Source organism: Dermacentor andersoni, chromosome 11, assembly GCF_023375885.2.
Source record: "Dermacentor andersoni chromosome 11, qqDerAnde1_hic_scaffold, whole genome shotgun sequence".
In the NCBI taxonomy this organism is placed as follows: domain Eukaryota; kingdom Metazoa; phylum Arthropoda; class Arachnida; order Ixodida; family Ixodidae; genus Dermacentor; species Dermacentor andersoni.
The window spans coordinates 97,234,824-97,261,512 of record NC_092824.1 but is presented as its reverse complement, the minus strand read 5'-3'; the positions used below and the strand labels follow the sequence as shown (position 1 = coordinate 97,261,512).

The 26,689-nt window shown below is 45.1% G+C and overlaps 1 protein-coding gene across 1 annotated transcript; it reads left to right on the top strand.

Moving 5' to 3' along the window:
- Window positions 1–1,823: 1,823 nt before the first annotated feature.
- On the top strand, window positions 1,824–25,548 carry fzr (fizzy and cell division cycle 20 related). The gene is made up of 8 exons (XM_050185859.3): window positions 1,824–2,418; window positions 4,623–4,811; window positions 7,406–7,594; window positions 8,404–8,526; window positions 10,444–10,593; window positions 12,939–13,067; window positions 16,819–17,091; window positions 22,925–25,548. The coding sequence occupies exons 1-8, from the start codon at window positions 2,350–2,352 to the stop codon at window positions 23,201–23,203; spliced, it is 1,401 nt and encodes a 466-aa protein (XP_050041816.1). The 5' UTR covers window positions 1,824–2,349; the 3' UTR covers window positions 23,204–25,548.
- Window positions 25,549–26,689: the final 1,141 nt, after the last annotated feature.

The following is a 26,689-nucleotide window of genomic DNA, read 5'->3' as shown; positions in this document are numbered from 1 at the left end:
TTCACAGTAGAGAAAACGTTGTATTCGACAGTATTGGTGGTATTTTTTTCTCGAACATTCGTTATCGACTCGATTCGTAAATTTCAATATTCGAACACGACTAAATATCTTGTTTGTCATACTTTCAAACGTAGCTTTGAGAAGTTTGTGTACTTGTCTGTTTTATAAGCAGGCACCAAGCGTCATCTTCCCCGTCCAGTTCCATTCATATCCTGATCACCCCAGCACAGGCAGAGGCGCCAGCCTTCTCAGTAAAGGTTTTAAAGGTTATTTCTCATGCGCAGTTATGTCCCCTTTTAGTTGTAATTTCCATTACTTCATTCCGTGTTATTTCTGTTGCTTGCTGTTTTCATCGTGGCCGCGCACTCCGGGGGTCGACTGGAAAGCGAGATTTACTACGCATATTACCGCGCCATATTCATTTCATTGGAAAGTCCAGACTTTGACCAGACTTCATTCTATAACCACAATTAAGTTTACTTATTTCCCTTTCCTTTTTGCGATAATCTAGTAGTACTACAAATGCTACTAATTCTACTTACGTTTTACAGGTGTCGTGACGTCTGTCGCAGCTGCAATCAACCTTTGCACTGTCTATAACGTCACCTTGCAAGAAGTCGATACCGGTTCCGCGACGACTGTGCCGTTGTAGTCGTCATCGTTGCCTTCTAAATTTGGCACTTACCGGCAGTTATAGTCGTGCCGCTGTCGTTTCTCTTGTCGTCATCGTCGGTAGAGCGACCGCGATTTCGAGTGACTCTTGGAGCGAAGTTAGTATCGAAGCTTGTACGCGCCGGTGCTCGGCCAATATAAAAGGGAACACTACGTCTGTGTTCAAACAGCGATTCTTGCAAAAGCGCTAGTCAGAAACTCTTTTAGTGCTATTTGGTAAGTTCTCCTGTTGAAGAATCCCGTTCATAGAACGTTTCATTACAAGCACACACGCGGTAAATTACCGGCTTTGAACACGAAACCGCGGTGTTCCCTTAATGTGCATCTCGACGGTGGCGTGCACCCACACACAAATATGATAGGTGGAAGCACTGGCGAGGGAGCAGGAGACCTCTCCCAACTTCCATTCAAACAACCCGTTCGTGCTGCCTTTATCCCACAAGTCACTTGGCGTCTTGCACGTGCACGGATGTGTCACCGCGGCGTACCCATTGTTGCTAAACAATTAGCGTAAATCGATCCTCGTTGTGCCGGTGGTCTCGCCAATTCTGTGTAGTGCATATAAAGCTAGGGCTCGTGTCAGTCAAATCAGTGACGAAAATCGATTGTACGGGAAGGGCGGAGTGCTCGCTCATTGTAGTCTGCAAATAATCCTTCCGACAGGCTTCGATTCAGTCGGCGTCGCGCGGTGGGCGACTACCATAGAATAAAGAAACAACTTTGGGTGACTACACGCGGACAACGGAAGACGACGTCTTTCTTCTGGTTGGCTGACGGCGACCCGTAGCCTCCACTGAACTGCACGGAATTGGTGAGACCAGGGTATGAGCGTGTAAGCTCGGAGGGGCGCTCTTTTGGGAAGCTGACTGCAGGCGGCGACACAAGTTTAAGCTCGCGCCGTTCGCGGCAGCAGCTCGCATACCCATAAGCGCAGGCAAATGTGCACCTTTTTTCTTAAAAACCAAGAAATTAACTGTGCCAAGTGTTGTACTAGTTGTACTAACCGAAGTAGAGGCTTAAATGCGATAGTTGTGCAAAATTTGAGCAAGAACCAATGGCAATGTAATTCATGAAAGGCTTGACCCGACTTGGCTATATTCTGGCTATCTTGCTACCCTCGTGGCCGTTGAGAGCCGGAGAGCCCGCCAACACTGGTCGAAATCGAAAGCGCTTTTCGGTTTTCTTTTTGGTTTTTGGGCGACCGAGGCATCCGCCATGTTTGCCGTTCCGTGCGTGGAACTTTGTCTGTGGTGCGAGTAACTTAAGAGGAAGCGCGCTGCGCTTCTTGTAAGCTATTCCTCCTGGACAAATCACTCACGTCGCCAAAGCTTCCCAGCCAAGGCCAGCTTGCATCACAGCGTCCGTCGGTTTGAACCCCGAGATCTCGCACCGGCGTGCAGCGCGTTTCTTGTTTTTGCTTACCTTTGCTAGTTCTTCGAAGCACCGTCGACGAAGTTTGGAGGGAAGACTGGAAACTACGTTTCTCCCCCCTGCCAGTGGTTTTGCATAATCCGTGCTGGAAGTGACGTGCGTCGATTCTGTGCTCGTAAGCAAGCTTGCTGTGGGTAGAAGCACAGTGCGAACGGCAACGGTTCGCTGTTCGCGGAGACGCCTGCTCTCGAGCGTTTCGCGGTTGTTATGAACGCCTCAAAGGCTGTGACAGCGAGCGCTTGAGCGATGGATCCCGAGTACGAACGACGGCTTCTGGGTCAGCGCAGCAACAGTTACGCGTCGCCTGCGAGTCCAGTAAGTGGCAACGCGTCGCGTTTGGATTGTGTTGCGTTTGGCTCTTCCGATTGTGTGTATACAGTCGACAAGAGCAAAATGCAATATGTACGTCAGTGCGATGTTAATGTTCCCGTATCAAGGATGGTTGTAAAATAAACAATGAAAAGAAAGATCACACTAAAGCAATCATTTGTGTTGAAGGATTTGTTCTGTAGACTTTCGCCAGTCTCCTCGCAATGTTTGCAGGCCACTCACATTTGGCCTCATTCTTGAGAAGTGTAGCTACGAAGTGTGTCGTTCTCCAAGTTCCCCATAGAGCAGATTAAACAGTCCACCAGGACATGTTCAGACACGTTCGTTACGTATGCACACTTTCGCAATCGGTCACGCCCATCGACAACTCGTGACGCTGCGTTTAAACTACCGGTGGTTTAAACTTTCCACGCGGGTTGCATGTGGAAATTTCCAGTTGCATGGAGGATGAAACAGATGGGTTTCGTTACAGAATTCTCGGCGAGCCGGCTTCTTTTAGTATACCCATCACCGCCGCACAATCAGCTGTTGCGTTCCTATTGACACAGCTATGTCTTCTGTCGTTTTCAGGCGGAAACCTTTGAGTCAATATCGCCGAGTAACATGTGACCGCGTTGTCTGAAAGGCTACAGTGCACTGTTCTCTTTCGTTTTCCTATGATTGGCGTATCTGGCAGGGTAAGGAAGCGTTCAAAAATACTGCCTGTGACAAGGAGTGGAAGCAATATTTTACTTCGTTATGGTTAATCTAGTGTTGACATCTTCTCTTCATTGAGGTTGGTGCCATTCAATTTTAACTGCAAACATAACCGTTCTTGTATAGATCGTAGTCTGGCTGCCTTATTCACCTTGTTAACTCTGGGCATAGTGTATGAGCCTGGCGTCTTTACTATTTAGTTACAAGCGCGCAATCACCACTATCACGGGTACCTTATTTGTTTGTTTCTTTTCACGTTGAAAGAGCTCCGTTGATTATGCACAGAAGTGTTATTCTACTTGTTCTGTGTCCGACGTTTGTACTGTACAAATTAGTAATATCGCGGAGGTATAAAACTAAGCTGTACCAACATTGAAAATGAGCACCTAGGCCATGATAATGCAATGGTTCTATTCCTGTTCTTTTCCTTGATGTGCTTCGTGAGTGCCTTGCTCGGCACTCTAGCAATGTTATCATCAAGGTTGGCCAGTTTCGAGTGGTGGATAAGAAAAGAAGAATCGAGTGAAAGGAATCGTTGCATTATGCCAGTCCTGATTATCACTCGGGAGTCAGTTGTCGTTGAACTAAGTCAAGAAAGTATGCAAAGGGTGTATTGTCTGACTTGAAAGTACTTGAAAATTGTTTTAATAAAAGAAGTATGATGTCTGCTTCTGTGGTAATTGTTGCTTGAGTAATGATTAGGGGTTCCTTGCCAAACTTCACTGTCTTTGCTTATGTGATGCAATGTCTAAGGCATTCCAAACGTGCGCAATCTCTGTATGGTTCACGTATGTTGACAGGCAGCCTGAAGTACGGCGGAAATTTCACGCTGCTGTGGGAAAAGGCAGGCTGCCATTTGAGCCAGATTGTGTGTCCTCTGAAAAATGTGTCAATTCCACTGTATATGTGTGTGCCCTGATAGTGTCACATTGTAGTGACTGAAAACTAGAAACACTGCCAAAAGTGTCAGTTAAGAATCCTAACTCTCTATTGGCCAACCTTGTGCCCAGAAAGGCCAACAAAAACACATGACTCACTATGATAACAACAGGCATGGTTGTCAGCCGTCAAATCTGAATAGTGGGTCAAGCTGATCTGCTGTTTATACGTTTCCCACCATACGTTCCAGAGCAATCTTTGGTGCACATGTACATCATTTGCATAGCACATGCAACCCAGTTAGATGGGTGATTTACTGTAGGATTGGTGACAACATTCAATTTTGAATATTGTATGTGTGTCTTGCACCGAGTGATAGTTGATAACAGTGATGATTAAACCAGTTGAAGATGGTCTTCAGAAAAATGTAAAAGAATGTACATGTTTCAGTATATATAAGGCAGCTGCATCAGCTGCATTTGTAAATTGTTGCATGACCCTGTTACTGTTATATAGGTACTGTCTTCACTATGGGTTGCACCTGTATTCAGTTAGCACTATTACCAGCATAAGTTTGTTCATGGTGCCTGTTTTTTATTTCACCGTGTTCGCAGCTGGGTGACCGCTTCATTCCAAGCCGGGCAGGAGCCAACTGGCAGTTGGGGCTTGCAAGGATCCCCGACAGCGCCCAGCGAAGTATCCTGCCGAAGGCCAAGGATACCAGTGATGGCTCCAAGGACAGCCTGGCTTATGCCTGCCTGATCAAGAATGAGCTACTGGGAGCCGGCATAGAAGATGCTAAGGTGAGTGAAATCCAGAAGGCTTGCAGATGCCACAGCTTTTGCATGGGCACAAATATCGCTGAACCATGAGAGAGTGGAAAGTTTAGTTAAGTAATTTGAGTAACATGGGCGTTGTTCTGAAAGGTAAAATGTAAACTGAGCCCCTTGCAGGTTTGTGGGATTTTGGATACTTTCAGCCACTCATAGCTCTGCGGCTGCTTTATTCTCGAGGGACTTGCGCACAGCTTTTACCTTGTCTCTCTGGCCTCGTTCATGGTGACCAAATCGATGTTTATTGACTGGTAACCAATGTGGCTGACTTGACCTAAAAGTAGACTTAGTCATACAACGTTCACAGAATACACATGCAGGATTTTAATTATTTGGCCTCCTGTCAAAGTTTTCAGGGGGATTTTGCCCATTCATGCTGTTTCGCTTCCAAAAATTGTAATTTTATGTGCAGTGCTCAGCACTTCAAGCATGATAATTGGCCTGCATGATGGCTGGTGCTCCCTCCCCCCCTCGCCACCGGTTGGCGCTGGGGACACCAAGCTGATGCACTGTGGTATACATTGAAAGTGAGGGCTTTTATGGCGCATTGTGGTTGCATTTGCACCCCCCCCCTCTCCCAGCGATCACCCATCGCTCACCAGTGAAGCAAAAAGTGTTGGCCGCCATGCAGGCAGCTTATCAGATTTGAATCGCTGAGCATTTATACGAGGGGGTATAAGGTTCTGATCGTTACTATGAAATAAAGAAATGAAAAACTTTATTTTATAGTTAACATTTTTGTACTACATAGTCACCATTGAATTTCACCCATTTTTCCCAGCGTATTGTAGTCCTCCGTAGGCCTTCATTCTAGTTCTCGGATTTCATTTGTAAGCAATTGCTCGACCTCTTGATTGACTTCATCTGCACAAATCACCAACCTAGCAGTACATTTTTCATTTCTTGAAACAAGAAATAGTGATGTGGTGCAAGATCAGGAGGTTAAGGTGGATGGGTAATATTGCATAACCACATTGTTCTGCTTCCACGGCAGCAGCTTGAGACGACTGAGCGAGTGCATTATCAATGAGAGGACAGACACCTTTGGAGATATTAGAACAGTGTTTTTGCTTCAGAGAATCTCTTAATTTATTCAGTAGTGAGCAGTAACATGTGCTATTGATAGTCAGACCTTTATGAATGTAATCTGTTGGGATGACTGTTGATAACAACAACAATCTGTTGAGAATACCAACAATACGAGTTTGCCTGCAGACCTTTGCACCCTTATTGTTTTGGGTGGATAGGAATCGGAGTGCTTCCAAACATTGCTTATCTCTTTAGTGTGTGGATAATATATAAGTACATCCATCATTAACAAACGGCTATAAAATTGCCTTCATTGTGCTCCAAAAGAGTCAGCATCTGCCTTGACAGGTCACATCGTGTTTCCTTGTGAATAGGATTCAGCAGTCGGAGTACCCAACATGCAGACAGCATATAAATATGCAGTTTCTCGCAAGATATGTTCCACGTGTTACCATAGTTTAAAGGAGTCCTGAGCCACCCCTAGAGCTAGGTGAAAAAACACATTTCGCGGATAGCATACGCTGCTGTGAACACCTCAGTCAAATTTTGCACTTGTGCATAGCGTGTGGGGCTCACAAGCAGGGCACGAAATCACCTTTTTCTCATGGAAAAGGTGATATAAAAACTTTTTCATACCTCCTTGTACATCACCTGCTTCAGGAGTCTTCTCTCTGTGATTTGTTCAGGTGAGCTGCACGCCTCCTTAGTTGGAAACGTGACACGTCACCATCATTGCTCAGGGGGAAAGTGCCATGATAAAAAATGGTGGCGATAAATTTTTGAAACTCATTTCAATGTTCTGAAACATGGTTCTGTATCTTGGGGGGACAGGCTATATTATTGTCTGGATAAAGTTGAGTAAAGATATTGGGCTAATAAAGGTAATATATGGCATATTTACGCAATTATAGCGCATTCTTGGTTGTAACGTGCACCTGATCTTTCATGGCTGGAAATGGGAAAGTGCAATATCCTTGATTGTTTTATGATAAGATAGAGAAATAGGAATTTTCCTGTCTTGGAGAGAGGATTTATTGCATCCGAATCAGAGTGAACTGGGCGTACCTCATCATTGCTGTTCTACCCCCACCCATTTGCTCAAGATTGAATTTGAGATCGGGAGGCGGTATTTTTACACCGCTTATTGTAGTTATGTTGTTGATTTTAACAAGCATGTAATATTATGGTGGATTTTCTAGGAAAATAGATGCTTCTGAGAATTGAATAGACACGGTGGCTGAACTGAATGTGAACTTTTTCATTGACCACTTTGTTTAGAGCCTGTTTGCTTGTAGCTGTGCATATTATTAGAACCTCTCTAATGTGTGTGCGCTGCATTAGCCTGAGCTAGTTGTTAAAAAGTAGCATGAAGGCTACAAAAGTATGGGTTTATTTTGTAGCATGATGCTGCTTTCATGACAATGTCAACGTTTATTTTCATTAAGCTTGCTCGGCCTTGCAGAATTCGGTAGAACTCACTGGGTTATCCCCTGCCGAAAGATGCAAGTTTCAGCTGTCGCTCTGGTTGCCCGCAGGAACCGACGGAGGAGCGCCGTGTGTCGCAGGGGCAGTCGCCCTCGTCGGGCAATCTCTTTCGCTACGGGGCAGGACGACCGTCCGAGCCCTGGTCACCCTACAGCCTCTCGCCAGTCAGCGCCAAGAGCCACAAGCTGCTCAGCTCTCCTCGCAAGCAGGCACGCAAGATCTCCAAGATACCGTTCAAGGTGTGTCCTTAGCTTCCTTTTCTCCTTATCTACTTATTTTTATTTATTTAAACAATACTGCAGGCCAGTAACTTGGCCCCAGCAGGAGGGGCTACAAAGGATACATACAATGAAACGAAGATCAACAGAACACGAAGACCGTAGCAATGTTCAACCATCAAAGTTTATAATATGAGACTCGAGCACCTTCGTAAGGTCGGCGGATTCAAAAATCTGCCGGGGCAAGGAATTCCATTCGGGCACTGTTCGGGGGAAAAAAGTAGACGTGTGTGTTGGTTCTAGTGAAAATTGGCGATAAAGAGTATTCATGGCTGTGTCTAGTTGTCCTTGTAGTTAAAGAGACTCGTGTCGTGAGTCTCCTTGCCCGTTTTACCAAGCTTTACACAAAATTTAATCGCGTATCGCTGATCCAGTAAACGCTCCACGATTCTCCGTGATGAGGCGTTTCAACAGAGGTTCACAGTACAAGCGACCTGCTCTCTTCAACGACTGAGAGCCAACTGCCCATTTTTCCCAGCGTTCCCAATATCCCTCTTCACCGATCCCGCGCGCGCAGACCGCCTCTCGTCCGCCCGTTCGTCCAGGGAAAAAACAGTCCTACTACTTTCAGAACAGACCCTGTATAACAAATATTAGATATAATGAAGGTATTTTTGTATCAGTTGTGCCGCTGTTATAGCAAGGTGGTACCACATAATGAATCTTTGTGTTGATTGATTTGGGATGATCACATACATATGACGATCATGGTTTGCAGCCTGTTTCTTGCAAAACTGGTCTTCTATGCTGCTTCTCTGCCATGTCTACAGGTACTGGATGCACCCGAGCTCCAGGATGACTTCTATCTCAACCTGGTGGACTGGTCATCAACCAACGTGCTCAGCGTGGGGCTGGGTGCATGCGTCTACCTCTGGAGTGCTTGCACGTCACAGGTAAGGAGGAGCGATTCATACCTGGAATGCTGGCGTCCATCAACCTGAAAGATGGGGCATTTTATTTACCAGTGTCTTAATGAAACAGCATAGCTATTAACCCTTTTTGTGCCATGCTATCATCCCGAATTCTGACCAAAGATGGCCAAATTTTTTTGTGAGACACATTGTAGACAATGCTTATTTATTCAATTTCTCAACCATTGTTGCAAAGCTGAAGCTTAACAGCACTGTACCATGCGATAGGTATGAAAGGCAAACATGAAAAAATTTTTTTGACTTGCAGAGTAAACTTTGAAATACATCAATAAGTCACCGGTGTCCTCCACATCAAACATCTTACCTAAAGACACCGGAAATGGGAAGCAAGGCAGGTATGCAGGGACCAGATGTACGTCCAGTTCGCGCCACTGTCTGGTGATGTCAGAGTCACCAGAAGTGCCACTTTTAGAAGACGAGCTGAATGCATAGAGAATAATAGACAATAGAGAGCTGGCTAGGCTTAGCGATACTCTCGGCACTGGGCAGAAAGCGTTGGCAACAGTTGTTTAACACAGAATCACCCCGACAGCGAGTCATTGCGCAAAACTTGTCACTAACATATTCGTTCTTTAAGAAAAAGTGCATTATCGTTACTTACGCAAGTGTTTGGAGATAGTTGTGTGCTGCTGAATGCATGCTTCGCCGCAGCAAAGTACATTGTATTTATACCATCTAGACAAAATTTGCCATAGGATGTGTCGTAACAAGATAGTTCGTTATAGCTGGGTTTGTTAAATGCAGAATTAGTTGCATTGATAGTATAGTGTTTTAGCCACAAGTTTACGGGACCGCTTCAGTCAGACCAGCACATGCTGCAAATTTTCACGCTACCACCTTACGGGAACGATAGTGCGCTTACGCGCAACGCTCATGCTGGCATCGGAATGAAGATTGCTTCCCTCACTTCACTTACAAAACTAATTGAGCCGAGTGGGAGAGCATGCCTACTTGCCTTCTTGGTCGCTTTGCAGCCCAGCTGATAGCACATTGCTTTCATCTCGGCAAGGTGTACCTATCAAAAATGCAAATCCAAGCTGTTACCTGCCGTGCCTCGGCACGTGAAATCTGAGCAGAGTGAGGCGTAAGCTGCCCCAAGCTAAAATTGCCTTATATGGACAGACCAAACTAAGTGAAAATGATAGTCTGTTACATCCGAAAGTAAAGTTGTATGCAGATCCAGCATTGCCGCAAATGCCTTGTGAGAGGGAGTATAGGCCCACTATGACGACCATGCTGACGTAGTGCTGGCCACCCCTTCTTCACTGGGACTCTCCCGTGCGCTATGCCCGCCCGGCTGTGCATCACATTCTCTCCTACTACATCAGAGTAAAGGTGCTGTTGCAGAGAGCTGTTGTGCGATTTTTTGCTCTCTCGCACCGGCAAAGTGCCTTAGTTGAGGCAGTGGCATCCAGCATGCAGTAAGAACAGACCGAGTGTTCTGGCATTCGCTCAGGATCTGGTGCAAAGAGTGGCCATGATAACACTCAAGTCTGTTCTTACCGTATGCTTGCTGCCAGTGTTCTCTGGTCGTGGCTTTGCTGTCAGCTTCTCCGTCATCGAACCCACCGTGGCAACAGAGCGACGGGCATCGAGATTAAGTGCACTTGCTCAAAACAAGCTTGCAAGAGTAAACGATTATAGTCTCCCGGGAAGCTACAGTGCAGCTGTTCGATTGTGGGACTGCACAGGACCAAAGTTGGGGGGTGCGATTATTATGAGGGGGAAAACAAAAATTGTAATTTTCAAGAGCACAGTTGAGGGTGCGGTTATTATACAAGTACATCGATTAGACAAAGTGTATACAGTAATTTTGGTGTCCCGAGCACAGCTCCGGCATCATTAAAATCCATGCTCTCTTTTTCACTGCGCAACCAGGTGACACGCCTGTGCGACCTCTCTGGCGAAGGCGACTCTGTGACCTCGGTCGCATGGGCTGAGCGCGGCCATTTGGTGGCTGTGGGCACCCACAAGGGCCTTGTCCAGGTCTGGGACGTGGCTGCCTCAAAACAGACAGCATTGCTTCAGGTAAATACATGCACAAGATCACCATCAGCCTATTTACGTCCACTGCAGGATGAAGGCCCCTCTCAGCTATCTCCAGTTCAATATGTGGATACAATGTAATGGATACACTATAATTATTTTTCATAAATAGAATAAAATTCCCAGATCTTTTCTTCTTATTTTTGACTGTCGAAGCAGCCTTAGAAACAACCAACATAGTGAAGGCGAGGACATATCATGTAAGAGTACCCTGAGCAAATTCAGTGATTGTGCAGCTGTCAGAAAACCGAGTGCGTAGGAAACTTGGAGTGGTCTTCTGTCGCATCACTAAATGAGTTATAATCAGTTTTCGTATGTCTCTCGAGAAAAAAGATGCACCTGCAACGGTGTCGTGTGTTTGTGCACTTGCTTGTAAATAAAAAAGAGGAGCTGCTCACCTATACGAAAGCCATGCAACCGCGCATCTCCCAGTAGTGCTCCGAGTGATTAAAAGTGAGATAAAATCAGTTTTCATGATGCCCCTATTGCAAAACGATACTTGTGACAATATCAAGTCTAAAGCGCACAGCTGCAAGCACGCTGCAGTGAACAAAGCAAGGCACGTACAGTCAACTTCCGTTCATTCAGCCACGATGGGACCGACGGACTTGATCAGTTTGTTCATTGGGTCGAATTAAATGAGTTGCAGAAGAAGACGCTAAGACACACTGCTTATTAATTTGGCAGTATTTGCCCGATCCTAATGCACCCCAAAACGAAACGTGCACCCACTTCCTATGGGTCCGAAGCAGAAAACTAACAAAATGACATTAAAGCTCCTAAACAAAGTAGAAATCTAAATTGCACCCAATGTTGTAGCAAGCAAAATTAACAAGGGTCTATTACGTGTTGCGCAATGCCAACTGGTCTCCTAAAGTCACCTTTGCTGCATAGTTGTGTAGTCTGCTTCGGCGCAATATCCGTGTTATGCGGTAAAGCATATGAACGTTGCAAAGGTCACTTTTAGGATTGTAGTAGTGAAAGTTTGAGCCATAGAAATGCATGGGTGCCAGCCAAGACCTTTGGTCAGGATCGAATTAACCGAAAAATCAAAATAACGGAAGAAGTATACTGTATAAGTAATTTATATCGCCCAGTAATTTTGGCTCCCTCTTCAGCTTCGCTACAATGAGCTGTTACTGTAATAAGAATCATGCATAGTTTCTTATGCACTTTGCATATTGACCGAGCCTGTGGTTTTACGTGCCATAACCACAATATGATTATGAGGTGTGCTGTAGTGTGGGACTCTGAATTAATTTTGACCACCAGGGGTTCTTTACCATGCATCTTTAGCTTGCAAACACCAAAGTGGCTGTAAGGAAACTGGGAGGAGGCACAAGTTTCTCAATGCAAATTATACTTCTATGCATTGTTGGTGAAGGAAACCTGCTGGTGCAATGCACTGAACAAGCCTGTTTTCCGAGGGAGTGCAGCAAGATGGCCAAGCTTGCAGACCGTGGCTATCCTCGAGATAACATTTTAGGACTTTATGTTTCATATTGTGATGCAAGTCTATGAGTGTGAATGGCAGGAATGTACTTGCGATGCGTATTCAGCACGAATTGCTGTCACGTCAATTTTATCTCATGTGATGTCAGTGCTTTTGTTATGCTTTTAATGTGCACCCTGGGCCATTTGTGTCGTAAACATGTGGAGCAGATATTCATAGGGATTACAGCATGTTCTGCAGTGTGAAAAGGGCACACCAATGCGATGTAACACCGTGCTGGAAATGTATAGGAAGTGTGTCCTGTTTAATTGTTGTGTTAGTGTTAAACACAGGACACAGAATGTGATGTGGACTACCAACTTTCGCACGAAAAGTGGTAGATAGCACATCAAGAACACTTTAGATGTTCTTTAAAAGGAACATTTGAAGGCCAGAAATGGAGCAAAGCATGTCTTCTTCTTCCATAGTACCTAAGCGCGCACTTGCAAGATTTTCCTCTCGGAACTCCCACACATGCACAGGCGTCGGGAAAACAAGGCGTGACTGCGCCCTTGACAAAATGAAAATGCGCTGTCATCAAGCTGTCGTTCAGAGTCGGAGCCAGTGAAAGACATTAAAAGTGGATTGTCACTACGAAGTTGCGTCTACGCGAAACTACCTCCATTATACTGATACTTGTTGCGAGCACATATTTGTTACACACGTATATTGGTGAGACACATAGATTTACTCCATTATATTTGTTAATTAATTGAATCGGTGTTTTTTATGTTGAGGTTTGACTGTACATTTACTCCACCTTCCAGGGTTTTCTTCTAGTAGTTGGACTGTTTAGAAAGATTTCTCACAGGAGCACTGTTCCAACGCATTGCAGGGCCACTCCGCACGTGTGGGTGCACTGGCATGGAATGGAGATGTGCTGTCATCGGGCTCGCGAGACCGCTTGATTCTTCAGCGGGACGCCCGGACACCTTCAGGGGGTGCACCTGAACGGCGACTGCAGGCAAGCCGTGTTTGGTGTTTTGTGCTGACATTGGTGTCATGACTTCAGACTTTAAATAAGAGTGCAGCGTTCGTTTGCCCCACTGTACATGATTTCAGAGATGAAGTCCCCCAGTTCTGGGAAAGATAATGTGAGTTTAATGAGGATCTCGAGGAAAGTCAGCAACATATGATGCAGTTCGTTAGTTCACCAGAGCAGAAAAACTAACCGTAACCAAGTGCGTTTTACTTTGGTGCTGTTGTAAATTTTTGGCAGCAACACGATTACGCCGCTACCAGGAATTTTCACTAGCAGCAAAATAGAATGCACCTGGTTACTGCAATATTAGCGCCATATTTTTCTGGTAGAGCTCTGGGCCACCAGCTGGCTGCACCGTGCAGGCCGTTCACGTTTATTCGTCCGCTCATCCGGTAACGCCCAGTCCCTATGCGCTTACCGGACGCTCTTAATCTCTCTCAATGCGCTCTCACCATCATGTTCTGTAAATTCCAAGTGCGATAAGATCCTATCGTGCACCTCATACCGTATACTGTGGCTCCATCTTCACTGTCTTCCCGCACGTTTAGTTCTAGAGGTCACGTAATCTCAAGTTTCAGAGACTCGAAGAGAGCAAGCAGGCTCCGCTCTGCTTGCTCTCTTTTTGTCGATAAAATCATCCCACGGCATCGAGGTGAACGCAAAAGCTTTGCAGGCTTCGCCTCGTACCGCCAATATGAAGATATCGGCATAGCATGAAACCATGTTGTTGGTTGCCGACTCTCAAACTCAACAAAATTCCCTTTTTTTTTTTCTCATTGAAATTTGTTTTTTATGGTTGCCCAATAAGGTGTCAAATTCTATGGCTCCATACATGTAAGAAAAATCCGTCGGAGACTCAATCTTATTCGCACAAAAGGTCAAATTTCAATATAATAAAATTTAAACATAACGAAGCAAAGTGACGATTTTACCGGCTACATTATATCGAGGGTTGACTGTACTTGTTTGTCATCCTTTATAGAAGTACTGAAACATATCTTTAGCGTTGTAAGAGTTATACTGCACACTTCTCGCACATAAAAGGATGACACTTAACAAATTTGAAGGCTGGAAAATGCTTACAGGATATCTTAACTTGATACTAAAGTTGGTCTCAAAATACTGGTCTGACCGTCATGACACAGAGCAAAATTTGCCGAAGTCATGTGGCAGTAAGACTAGGTATCATGAACTGCCTAAAAAAAATTGATAAGCAAGAGGGTTAAGCCTATTCTGGCTTTGCTTGTGTACAACAGTCGCAGTGATTGCAGGGGCTGGCGACCCAGTAGAAAAAATTAGATTCTAGGGTAATACCCGCACCTCACGGCCACAAAAAATGACATTCGTTCGTGAATGCCTTTAGTTCCCAAATGAAATTTTTTTCAGCTGAGCTGCAGCTGTCACACATCCAAATTTAATGACATTTGATGTGACGTCGATGACGGCATCTTCTGGAGTGAGTGAGGTTGAGGTACTAAGTGAAAAGTAAATATGCGTATACAAGCTTACTTAGTGCCTTCATGAATAGTGAATCATAGAACCAAGCACGCTATAGTGCCGTTAGCATGAGTTTGTTGCTGTATTTTACTACATTGCAACCGGTCATAGCAACTTTGGCCATTCCAAGTCAAATACGAAGCCCAAAATCAAAATGGCGCTTGGCCTGTCGAAGCCGTTCCAACGCTGACATGAGGAATTTCACCAAGTACAATTTCTTGCAAGAGCGTTGTAGTCGAAAGTTATGTATAAATTATTTTTTACATACCGTATTTACTCGCATAATGATCACACTTTTTTGTAAGAAAAATTTATGCAAATTCAGGGGTGCGATCATTATGCGGGCTCAATTTCCCGCAAAAAGAAAAAAAAATTTCATCCCGCATTTGCTGCGGGATGACAACAGGTGAACAAACAGGCGGCCAGCGGGGCAAGCCGAACTCACCGAATGAGATCTTTTTTCTTCTCTTAATTACATTATGTGCATTGAAATAGTTTCTTCCGTATCAGTAATGAATAATATTCTTAATATCGGCAAGTTTACGGCAATAACATAGCCATGTTCACTTTGAGGGGACAGAAACGGAGATGGGCGCGTTTAGCTGCCAGTGACATAGAAACACGTGGCGGGCATGCTGCGGAAACTGTGGCATTTGTCTTCACTACTATCCTAATATGGCATGTTTACGCTAAGGGTGGGCGAATATCCTAGCTGTGTTACAAGGGTCGGCATATGAATAAGGTACACATCTAACGTATCAGTGTAAACGTGGCTACTATGCTTGCTGCTCGCGATTTGTTGCGTGCCCAGGAGTGCAGACGAGAAGAATCGAAAGGCGCCTTTTTTGTTGTTGTTGTTGACCACCACCATTATAAAGCCTACAAATATAAAGCCAAGGCAAGTTTGGTTGTAGCTTCTTTTTTTTTTTCATGGAAGTGCGGAAAATGATGAAAGGAATGAAATGGGGCATCTGCTTAAAATGTTTAATGCGTGCAGACCTCTTGGTATGTCTTGAAAAAGTGTTCGCACAGCATTCGACAGCATTCAACAGATGGTAAGCGCAATCATCATTAGCTAGCTAGATGCGATCATTATGCAAGTAAATATGGTAGTAGAGACTGTTTCAGATAGTTCAATTGTACTGCACTGCGCAAGCTATGGAGTCGAGGATATACGCTTCTCGGTTAAATGAGTTCTGGTGGAGTAATTAGATAACGAATGACATCAAGGCAAATGGCATCTGGTTTATCCCTGTGGCATCACACAAGTTAATGTCATTTTCTGTGCCCATATGGCCCGGGTATTAAACCACAGTTTCATAAGGCACGCTGTAGTGGGGGACTCCGAATTAATTTTGACCACTTGGCATTGTTTAGCATGCAGCTAAACCTAAGTACATGAGCGTTTCTGCATTCTGCTGCCATCAAAATGTGGTCACTCAGCTCATGACCTCGAGCTGAGCAGCGCAACTACTGAGCTATTGCTGCAAGTAGTGACTCAATGCAAGATCACAACAGCCGGGTACCAACATTAAACCTGGTTCGTAAAGAATCCAGGGAAACCTAAACACTTCTTAGGAGTTGTGAATGTGAGGGCAGTAATGTCCAATTGCATGCCGCTGAGCTGTTCTTCGAGTTTTGCGCTGTGGGTAACGTACCATAGCAGTATGTGCTGCCTAAGTCGGTAAGCAGCAGCAGCCTGTGACGCCCTCTCCCCTCACGCAACACCTGATGCGCTACCGCAGCAGCAGGTGTCCCCTTTCGTCCGCTCTACTCCACCGAGGTGTGCTTGTGACATGGCATCGCAGCCAATGGGAATCTAGGTGCTGATTTGCTGCTACAGACTGAAGACGCCAGCTTTTTCACTCAATGGGCCATTTGATCCTTTCGCATCAGAACAAGTATCGTAGTACATTATTGAGTGCGCTCTGATGCTTGACAGCATATATTCTAGGGCTTAGAGAGCTTCGGGCTTCATTGAAGGGAAAAAGTAATGACAAATCAATAATGTCATCATTGTATTGCGCTTAGTGTTACACTGACTGAACTAATGGATAACACAAAGGAACAAAATGTGGACGTACATTGCGCAACATAGGTCCATGCTTTGTTGTTCTGTCAGTGTAACACAATACAATCATGGAACGTCCGCCAGCTAGCCCTGTTCATTGCTTTACTAAACAATAATGTCATGTCGGCACTCCTTTAATGTTTTGGTCACACCTGTCACATGCAGGGCCACAGGCAGGAAGTGTGCGGCCTCAAGTGGTCGCCCGACAATCAGCACCTGGCGTCAGGTGGCAACGACAACAAGCTGCTGGTGTGGAACCTGAGCAGCAGCACCCCTGTACAGAGCTACACTGAGCACGTGGCGGCCGTCAAGGCCATCGCCTGGTCCCCGCACCAGCACGGGTTGCTCGCCAGCGGTGGGGGCACCGCTGACCGCTGCATCCGTTTCTGGAACACCCTCACAGGACAGCCAATGCAGTGTGTGGACACCGGTTCACAGGTTAGTTGAGATGTACAAGTGCATTTGTTTGTTACTCGATGCAGAAAAAATCTGCAATGTGTCTTGCAGTGGATTTTGAAAAATTCTTAAATATCACCTGTGGCAGCACCTTAAATATCACCTGTGGCAGCACAATTTCACTGGAAGAGGTGGAATCTTTTTAGATAGGAAATCAAAATGCATTATATACTAATTGCATAGCTGCCAACCTATGGACATGAGAAGATATAAAAATCCCACATGACAAGGGGTCTTGGGGACAAATAGTATGTGTCTTCCTGAGTACACGCCTATTGTGGGTTATGCTCTTTACAGTCATTCCTGGATATACAGTCGAATCTCGATAATTCGAACTTGAAGAGTCTCGAAAATTTATTCGAAATAAAAGGACTTCTTTTTAAGTATTCATGCACCATAGCACGATGCACGAATGGTGCGAGTCGTGATATATCGCGGCGCGCAAGCACACAGCGAATGAGGACCACGAGACTGCCCACGCCGGCCAACGCTCGCTTCCCTATAACAGCAGAAAACGAAACTTCAAGGAGCAGGCTAAGCTCGCACCAGGCCGGCCGAGCTGGCAGTGCCAGTGCGGAGGTGCGCACACGCGGAGATCGTCGAAGATGAGGCAGTTGAGAGGGAGGGCGAGGGAAGCGTAGTTGCGAGGAAGAGCAGGAGGGAAGCAGATTTGTTTGCACGCCAGCTTGCTGAATGGCGCTACCTACTCTGCCATCTACCACCACTGAAACAGCAGAGTTGCCGAAGCTGGACTGGGCCTCCACTGCTGCTTCGCTCTGCGTGTTCATGTATTTTTTCCTTCGTCTGCTAACAGATCGGCGCTGTGTTTACCTTCTTCATCCTGCATTCCTAACGCGAGTCATGCCATCTCAAGATGACAAAGTTGTTGCCGCTGATCATAATCATGTTGGTGTGCTCCCTTCTGTTGCGGCGTTTCAGCATTCGAAAGACAAGCAGAATGAGGTACTAAGTGTCGCCTTCTCATCCTTGTATTCACGTTCTGTCTTATACAGAATCGGATAGGGCGCACTGTCCCCAACAACGGTTTATATGCATCATTGTAAATAAACAAGTGCGAACGAAACCAAGCAAAACAAGCGTGAGCGAGAGCTGACGCGAGCAGACGATAGTGTGAAACAAGTAGTCCGGCTGAACCAGACGCAAGTGCGAATAGAGCGGTTGGGCAGGCTCGCATGATACCAGTTCCCCATGCATACGTCACCGTAGGGGTCACTCTTATTGGTCTCCTACACTTTCTACTGCCGCAAGCCACGAAAAATCGGCTCAGAACCGATCTCTCCCACGGTGCGCATCTTGCTGCTAGTGTGGCTGGGGCATTGCGGCGTAACACAGAAACGGCGCCGTTGCCATTTCAGAGAGCATTAAATTTTTTTCACTTTTTTCTCTCCCTCTTTCTTCAGGCACAACGTTGAGGGCTCTCTCCTAAGTTTCTCTTCTATGGCAGGGTCAGAGAAATGCTGGTTATAGGCGCTGCCGTGTGATTTGGCGTACTGCTGAGAGCGCTGTGGGAGTGCAGTATGGTCGAATTAATTGTCGCAAATGCTTGCGCGTTCAAATTGCCAGATGTTTTCGGCCATTGGAATACACATAACTCTGAGGGGACCACGGTGACAGTAAGAATAAACCGGAAGTTCGAATAAAGCATGTTTGAATTAAAGAGATTCCACTGTACAACAATACCTCGTTAACTCGGAACTCGCATATCTCGAAAAATGGGCTAAGTCGAAATTTTCAGCAGCACCGCGCCTACCACAAAGTGGGCGCTTTCCCCGAGTGTGAAGTCGAAACCAAGTCGCTTAACAACTTTGTCAAGTAACCATGTGACACGTCATGTGACGGGAGAGATGTACGCAGAGGTAGGTGCTGCAAAATAGCACGTTCTACGGAGTTTCTTTTATCCGCTTTATGCAGCGCACGTGATTCACCTTCAGGGGTGTTATTTCTGTTTTAATTTTATTTTACACAGCGCAGAATAAAAAAGCGCGTGCCGCGTACATTTCAGTACGGTTGATATCAGCCGAAACAAGAAACGTGCTTCGCTTCCTGTGCAGCGGTGGGAACAATTGGCTCACACGATGTGTGAAGCAGCTTGAGGACACCTTTCTAGGTACAAGTACTACCGCAAAGCAGACCAGCCTCACACACTTTTTTTGCACTTAATAAAATGGTGCTGCTGCAAAACAGAGCTGGTTGGGGTACCTCTGGTATGTTTTTATTTTTTCTTTGAAACCTTTACAAAGAGCCACTTTACAAGCTCTTGTTGAAAAGCTTGTCAGTAGTGATGGATCGTTTAGAAAGAACTCGACTTTTCACTTCAATTTCTGCAACTTTGCTTGTCTCAATTTCTTTCCGGTTTTTACTACGAGTTAACGAGGTATTACTGTATATTGAATTCAATCCAAAGCTTATCTAAAATCTCTGCACATCTCTGACATTGTACCAAGATCCTGAAAAGCAGGAGTTAACCTGTTCTCTTCTCCAAGGCTGTGTCAAATGTACACGAGGTGACTTATTTTTTGCACACTAATGTCCCAGGTGAGCTTTTGTGTGCTTATTGCAGCACTAACCGTGAAGGGCCACGTCACCTGGATGCAAGACCACAGTGCTTTTCTCCGCGCATCAGAGTGCTTGTTGCGCTTTATTCCAGATGAGGTAGCAATGGACCCAGTACGGAAACAAACTAGCCACCATAGATGTGCGCCATGCCATCATCAACGCTCTTGTCAGCTGTTCAGCTGATCAGCATACACTGGCAACGAGTCAACCAAGCAGACCATTGTTTCAGTTTCAGAACCGACATCCTGTTGGAACTAGTCGTCCTGTCCTGTTGTGTGCCACTTGGCGCTCTGACGCCTCACAGTCCCTTTGTTCTCAGCCCTTCCCCTCTGGCAGACATTACACGAAGCCCGTGACATCTTCATAGAGCCAATGAATGAGGCCAGTTTTCGCAGGCATCATTGGCAGTGCCTGGATAGCCAGGTAGTTCCACTGACAACAAAACAGTGTTTGCTTACTAATACTAGATGATGTTTTGATTGTTATTCACTTATTTAAATTTAAGAATGATAGGTGTTGTCAGAGTGAGTTACGTTATTTAATGTTATCAACTTGGAGACATTGATTGCTCACTACACAAGTGGCTTGCAGCCATACATCAGCCCATCTTTCTTGTTTCTAAATTTAAAATCCAAGTGGCTCCACTTGTCAGAAAAATTTTTCAAGTGAATTTAAAGAAATGCCTGACGAGTAGTAATGAGAACAACAGAAATTCTTTTGAACAAAGAGACTGATTGCAAAAAGGAAACGTGCGCTGCTTTCTTTGAACAGTATTAAGAAGCAGATGACTCTTTTCAGTTTGGTACTGCAATATTTATACTACAGTCAAACCCACTTATAAAGATAGCAGTTTTAACAATATATCGGTTATAACAAGGAGATGCTGCTGCATGCACCGTCAACTTCTGTATTTTTTCCATGGTGAAATAACCTGCTTACTACAATGCCCGTACAATGTTGGTTATAACGATGAAGTCTTGCTGCTGGGTGTCCGAGCCGAAAGGTAGTGAAATACGAAAATCCTCAAAAAAAAAAAAAAGGAATTCGAGCTGCTGCACAATGGGCCACTGCTCCAACAGCCGCTGCGCGCTCATTTTCCAGCCATTTCCGCGCACCTCTCTCTCGTCGGCCCTCCACCCCTCCGAACACGAATGGGCTGTGCCTATAGCTCTATGTTGCCCGACTTTCCGAAACACGAGCAGACTACGCCAGCTGCACTGCTCGCAGATTGCTCGCATGTCGCTCGCTAGCTCCTCTTAAAGCGCAGTTCTGCAAACAGCTTAATCGCTCGCATTTGCCTTTGTTGGTTGCGTCGAAATCATTCCTAGCCACGTGGTTTCTCAGCCTCGCTTGACTTTCCGCCGGAACGGAAGTTGGCTGATCCGCCCGCTGATCATCGGCAATGCACGACGTTGCCAGTAAAAAAAAAGCGCATGGCTATAGATTTATAAACTAAGTGCTTCTAACCGAGGAGGCGATCGTCACGAATGTGCTTGCATCAGATAGCAATGACGAAGACGGCAGCAATGTTGCGGTAGGGCAGGCTGCCTCAACGTTGTCCTCACAGGAGGCCCGGCTGATGATTCAGTCCCTCCGGGGACTCGTTTTTGCGAGGAACCTTCCGCTGCACTACGTGGAGCACCTGGATGCCTTGGAAAAAGGTGTCGGCATGCAAGGCTGATAGACATAGGGTGTTCTCGTGCAAGCCAGTGAGAAGTATGTGGCGAGATACTTGTGGCGATCTCGCCTCAGCCTTTCTTCTGGATTTCTCAAGCTGACATGCTGCCGTGGCAGCCTTCTCGCAATATTTTAAGGCCCCTTTTGGGGCCACCAAAGCAATGCCTCGGCGGTGCTTGCATATCGCTTGCCACCCATGAGCCCTCTTTGCAGTTGTTATAGCAGTGCCATTCTTCAACGGCGACAGCCGCAACTTCTTACCCACGATCGTAGCGCCGAGGAAGCACTTAAACAAGTGAATCCAATCAGCAGCCAGATGGAGGAAGGTGGTGGGGAGTAGCACTGGCCTCACCGCCATTATAGTTTTCTCACAGCAGCTCTCCCATCCACCTATATTGATTTTTTCATGCAACCTGGTTATAGCAATTATCGGTTATATAACAATTGAATTTCTATGACATTTGAATATTGTTATAAGTGGGTTCGACAGTACATCAAATCTGTGTAAGTCAGCTTTGTAGTGACAGCCATATAGGTTAAAGGAAATGTTAAGAATATGTCCACATGGTTACCGATAGCAACTGCAGACATTGCGCAAGGCAGCTAGTTCCTTTGTTGGGCGTATAGACACATATAAACCTGAAGGAACCCATGAAAGGTACCACTGTAATATGAATGTTAAATATTGTGGTGATCAAGGCACAATCAGTGGGTTTCGTGGCACTCCAGCAAGGATTAGTCAAACCATGCAAAGTGAGATAATAACAGCATTTTGTAGTCAAGGTAGATTGCCTGGTGGAGAGACATTTAAGAATACAAACGTTAGCTTTGCATAGTTCAGGAAACGTCCCAGTGATGCGTCAAACAATGAATCTTAAAGGGACACTAAAGTGAAAAATGATTTCTTCTGCATTAGTAAATTACCGTTCTACAACACCAAAAACACCACTCTTACAACAATAAGACGTTTGGTAATCCAGAAAAAGTGCAAGAACGAAATACGGGTGGCGATGCCTAACTTAAGTTCCCGCACCTGGGGGCTGTGACATCTTGGATTTTGATGGCATCTTCTGGGGCCTACTAACTATATATAGCGGTACAGATTGACTACATTGTATTCTAAAGGAACCAAATATTAAACATGGCAAGTTTCGGGAACCTTTATTCCGCCAACGCGGCTCAAATGCGAAAACATACTTTGGAATCCCTGATGTCACGCTGACGTACCAGCGCTGGGGCTTCGGCGCGAAATTCAAATACTGATACTTGGACCTTCATTTTCCCATCTAATTATCAAACTATTTTTTTAAATGACTGCCTGCAGGGTTCTCAAACAATGCTGCATTAGTCTAAACTGATTTATTGTTTCGCTTTAGTGTCCCTTTAATTAAATATGCACATAACTTTGCAGCTTAATGTGACAAGAGGCTCTCTACAGTGCTGCGGCATCCTTTGCTCATAGAACAATCATGATATTTTTTCATACATTGTGTGTCTCTCATGTTATTGATAACAAGAGAGGTAACCATTCTGACACGTCTTCACATATTTTCTCTTGCAGGTGTGCAACTTGGCATGGTCCAAACATGCGTCAGAGCTCGTCAGCACGCATGGCTATTCCCAGAACCAGATCCTCGTCTGGAAGTACCCTTCGCTGGCCCAAGTTGCCAAGCTGACCGGTCACTCCTACCGGGTGCTCTACCTTGCCGTGTCTCCAGACGGCGAGAGCGTCGTCACTGGTGCGGGCGATGAGACGCTACGGTTCTGGAATGTGTTCAGCAAAGCTCGGTCACAGCGTGAAGCACGGTCAGCACTTAGTCTCTTTGCGAGCATACGCTGAGAGGTCTGACACGTGGAGTGTGAATGTAAAACAAGTGTGCATGAATGCCTAGGGAAGGTGGGGCAGGCCTTTGTGGTGGGGACCGCTGCGGACTGAAAAGCTCGCCAGTCCTCGAATGCAGCAAACACTGCTGCGGAGTTCGGCTTCGCGAAAGGTTCGTTCATGGTGCTTGTGAACAGACCCATCTAAACTTGTTGAAGGATGTAAGGCTTATCCACGCTGGGACCACAAATGTCGTGCCAAGTCTGCCGTCAAGTGTGCTGCGAGCTGTCGTAATTTGCCTTGAAAACTGTTTTTATTTATTTTCTTTTTCCATTTTTATTAACTGCTAAAAAATTGTGGTTGCTGTACATACTGCCTGCTGCTAGCCAACAAGTTCAGCTATGCAGAAACGCATTATTTTATGCAGATGTTGCACTGGATTACAGCGCTGCGATTGGTCTAGCCTTTTATTTATCCTGGTGCTCACACATCCCTCTCTGACTGCATTGATTTCACTGCTCACATTATGGGAACTGTTTTAAGAGCACCTGCTTACGCCTAGTTACCTTGTAACATTTTAGTTACCATGCCCCATAGCATTTTGTTGAAGCGTACCAATAGCCATCTTTTGTTGTTTAACTGATTCACTGAACTGCTCCAGAAAGTGGAGTTGACTACCGAGTTGGTTAGTGCCAGCTGTACACTACGAATGCAGTGTTTTATGTTGCAAATTTCACACAGTCTGTTTGGTGCATGGTCTACGTGCGTGCATGCGCACTAGGTGGCCTAATAGTTGCAGTTAATAACCTACGTTAGAGACAGATGTGCATTGTTGTGGCAACTACTCTGCGTGCTCCATGCTTCAGGCAGAGCCATAATTTATCTACATTTAAAGACTTTCCTTTTTTTTTTTTCTGCATTGGCCATACACAGGGCTTATAAGCTTGAATAAATTCAATGCAATTGAGTTTAATTTAAATTGTCATTTGCAGTAACCATTTTCATACACCTCCAGAAGCTTGCATTTCAGCCTGCGGCAAGTTACACTCAGTTCTTGCACTGCATTTGACAACCTTGTTGCTCTATACTCAAACCGTTTGTTTTATTTTGTTTTTACCTGTCCTAAGGAGGGCAGAAGAGACCATCGCACGTTTCATTCAAGCCAAATAACTGTTCACTTTGTGCTGTTTTCGTTTGTCTGTTTGAAGGACAGTTGACAGGTCCAAGCCATGCAAATGAGCATTTTCACAGTAGAACTGTGTTCTGAATGTGATGCCTTTTTGTCGGCATGTCAGGCCTTGCCCTTTCTAAAATAGCTCAAGTCTGTCGTGCCCTATTGGAAAAAGTTGCTGCCTTGACACATAATGGGGATACTTATTAATCAAGGACTGGGCTATAGATCTTCATTATAAATTTCATAAAATGTCTATTAGTGTCTGAATATTAGCTAGGTGGTTAACAAAGATGCCGGTGACCCTGTACACGTCTTGTGTACAATGCACAACCAATGTGCAAAAGTAGACAAATTGCTGTACTGGGAGAACATGTTCATTGCCCAATTTTTTTCTTCTTTGTTTTCAAGTTGCTGATACCACTAATAAATTTACCACCACTGGTTGTGTCAAAGTATTTAGTTCATTGTCAAACAAGTGATGGCATCAATGCAGTGTAGAGCACGAAAGTGCGGTTACAGAAGAAGGTACAAACAGGGACCTGTTTTCAGCACATCTTTCCTCTAACTTCACTTCACTGCTTTGCGCTACATTCACGCCATTGACTTGGACTGACTCGCCCAAGTTGCTCTTTCAAGCAAGAAAGTATTAGCAGTGGTATTCTGGTGCAGTGTTAGAGGTGGAAATTTTGTAGATGAACTGGCAGGCCTGCTTACTAAATTGATGTCTATAATTAAAAAGCAAATATGGCCTCCTGAAGCAGGTGTTTGCCAATCTTTTGCTAGCTCAGCATGGCTCTATAAGCATGGAAATTGTTTGTTGTTCTCATAGTGTATGTACGATGAAGAGCGTAAGTTATTTTGTTGTCATGAAGGAAATGCAAACATGAGCATTGACAAACGAGGCAAGCAGACCCTCAAATTGAACGAAAGTACAACCCAGTGTGATCACATCATATGTAACACATGCAACTGAGTGCTGTAATTGTTGAGTTGTGAGCTCAATGGTATTGCATTGTTGAAATGAGTGACGCAGCCATGATAAGGGATATCGCTTTTTGGTTTGGGGAACTCAACACTGATAGTGTTAGTGAAGTGGCATCTTGTTTCATTTGTTGTGCACAAAGGGCTTTTGGAAGAAATGCTTGCACTGGTGAGGAAATGATGCCTAATAAAATGACATTGAACCTTCGCAATGTCTGAACTCTTTGTTGCAAGGGGCTGTAGCCTGCAACTGCGGCTGTGGACTCAGTAACAGGCTCTGCCCTTAGCAAGCTACACTCTGCATGTCTGGTTAGTACAGGAGCGAGCTGGTGTTAGGATCGCCAAGGTGCCATCAGCATCCGATCAGAAGTAGTGCATCAGGAGCAGCCGCCACATGATGATTCTGCAACATGACAGTGCAAGAGTGGTCACGTCCTGTCTGCACATCTCGAAGCAAATATGGCCAGGGCTTTGTAAGACAACAACAAGGATCAGGGTGCAGACTGCATCCGGCTATTGCAGCAAGGATGCATGCACGTTTCAAAATAACATGCCCTTGGTCCAATAATTACTTTTTGAAGAAATGAATGAATTGTAGTTTGATTCGCAGCTATATTTTATGTTCTTCAATCATGAATTGTAAAATAAACACCAAACGGGCATTACTGGACCCATTTTAGAATATTGAGAATGACAGCCCCCAAACAAATCACATGAAACCAAAACGACGCCACATGCCTTTTATGTTGAATCTTCTTAGACCGAAATTTTAAAGGTGCAAAATAATAAGATTGGCCGACGCGAGAGGCCGCATTTATACCAGAAAGCTTGCCTTCGTGCATAGCGTTCGACGCCAGCATTTCCCGGTAAGCATTACAGTTACATAAGCTGCAGTTGTCAGGATGGGTGAGAAGCAAACAGGGATCTTTGAATGCTATAGCGTTCTCCTCTTAAAGAGAAAGCTTAGTCATCTTGCAAGTTTTAATTGAAGATCTGTATTTTTGCAAGGATAATGTCTCTGGCTGTCTTCGAATAAATCATGCTTCTTTGGCCTGTTCGAAGCCTAAAAGGTTGCTATAGGTGGGGTAGCTCCGTAGGATTCCCCAAGCCTGTTTGTTCTTTTTTAGCTTCGATACACTCGTCTGTACATCAGGGATTTAGCTTTTTGCACACAATACCGAATTACGGGTATCGCCTTTTCTGCCAGTGCCTCAGTGAATATTTTTTTTTAGTCCGTGAATGCGCGGTTCTGTTGAAAAGACATCTTCCAGTTTCACATTCTACATAAAAACCGGCCACTCAGCGAGCCGCAATTTCCACCAGCGTGGCCTAAGGTTGGTGGTGATGGT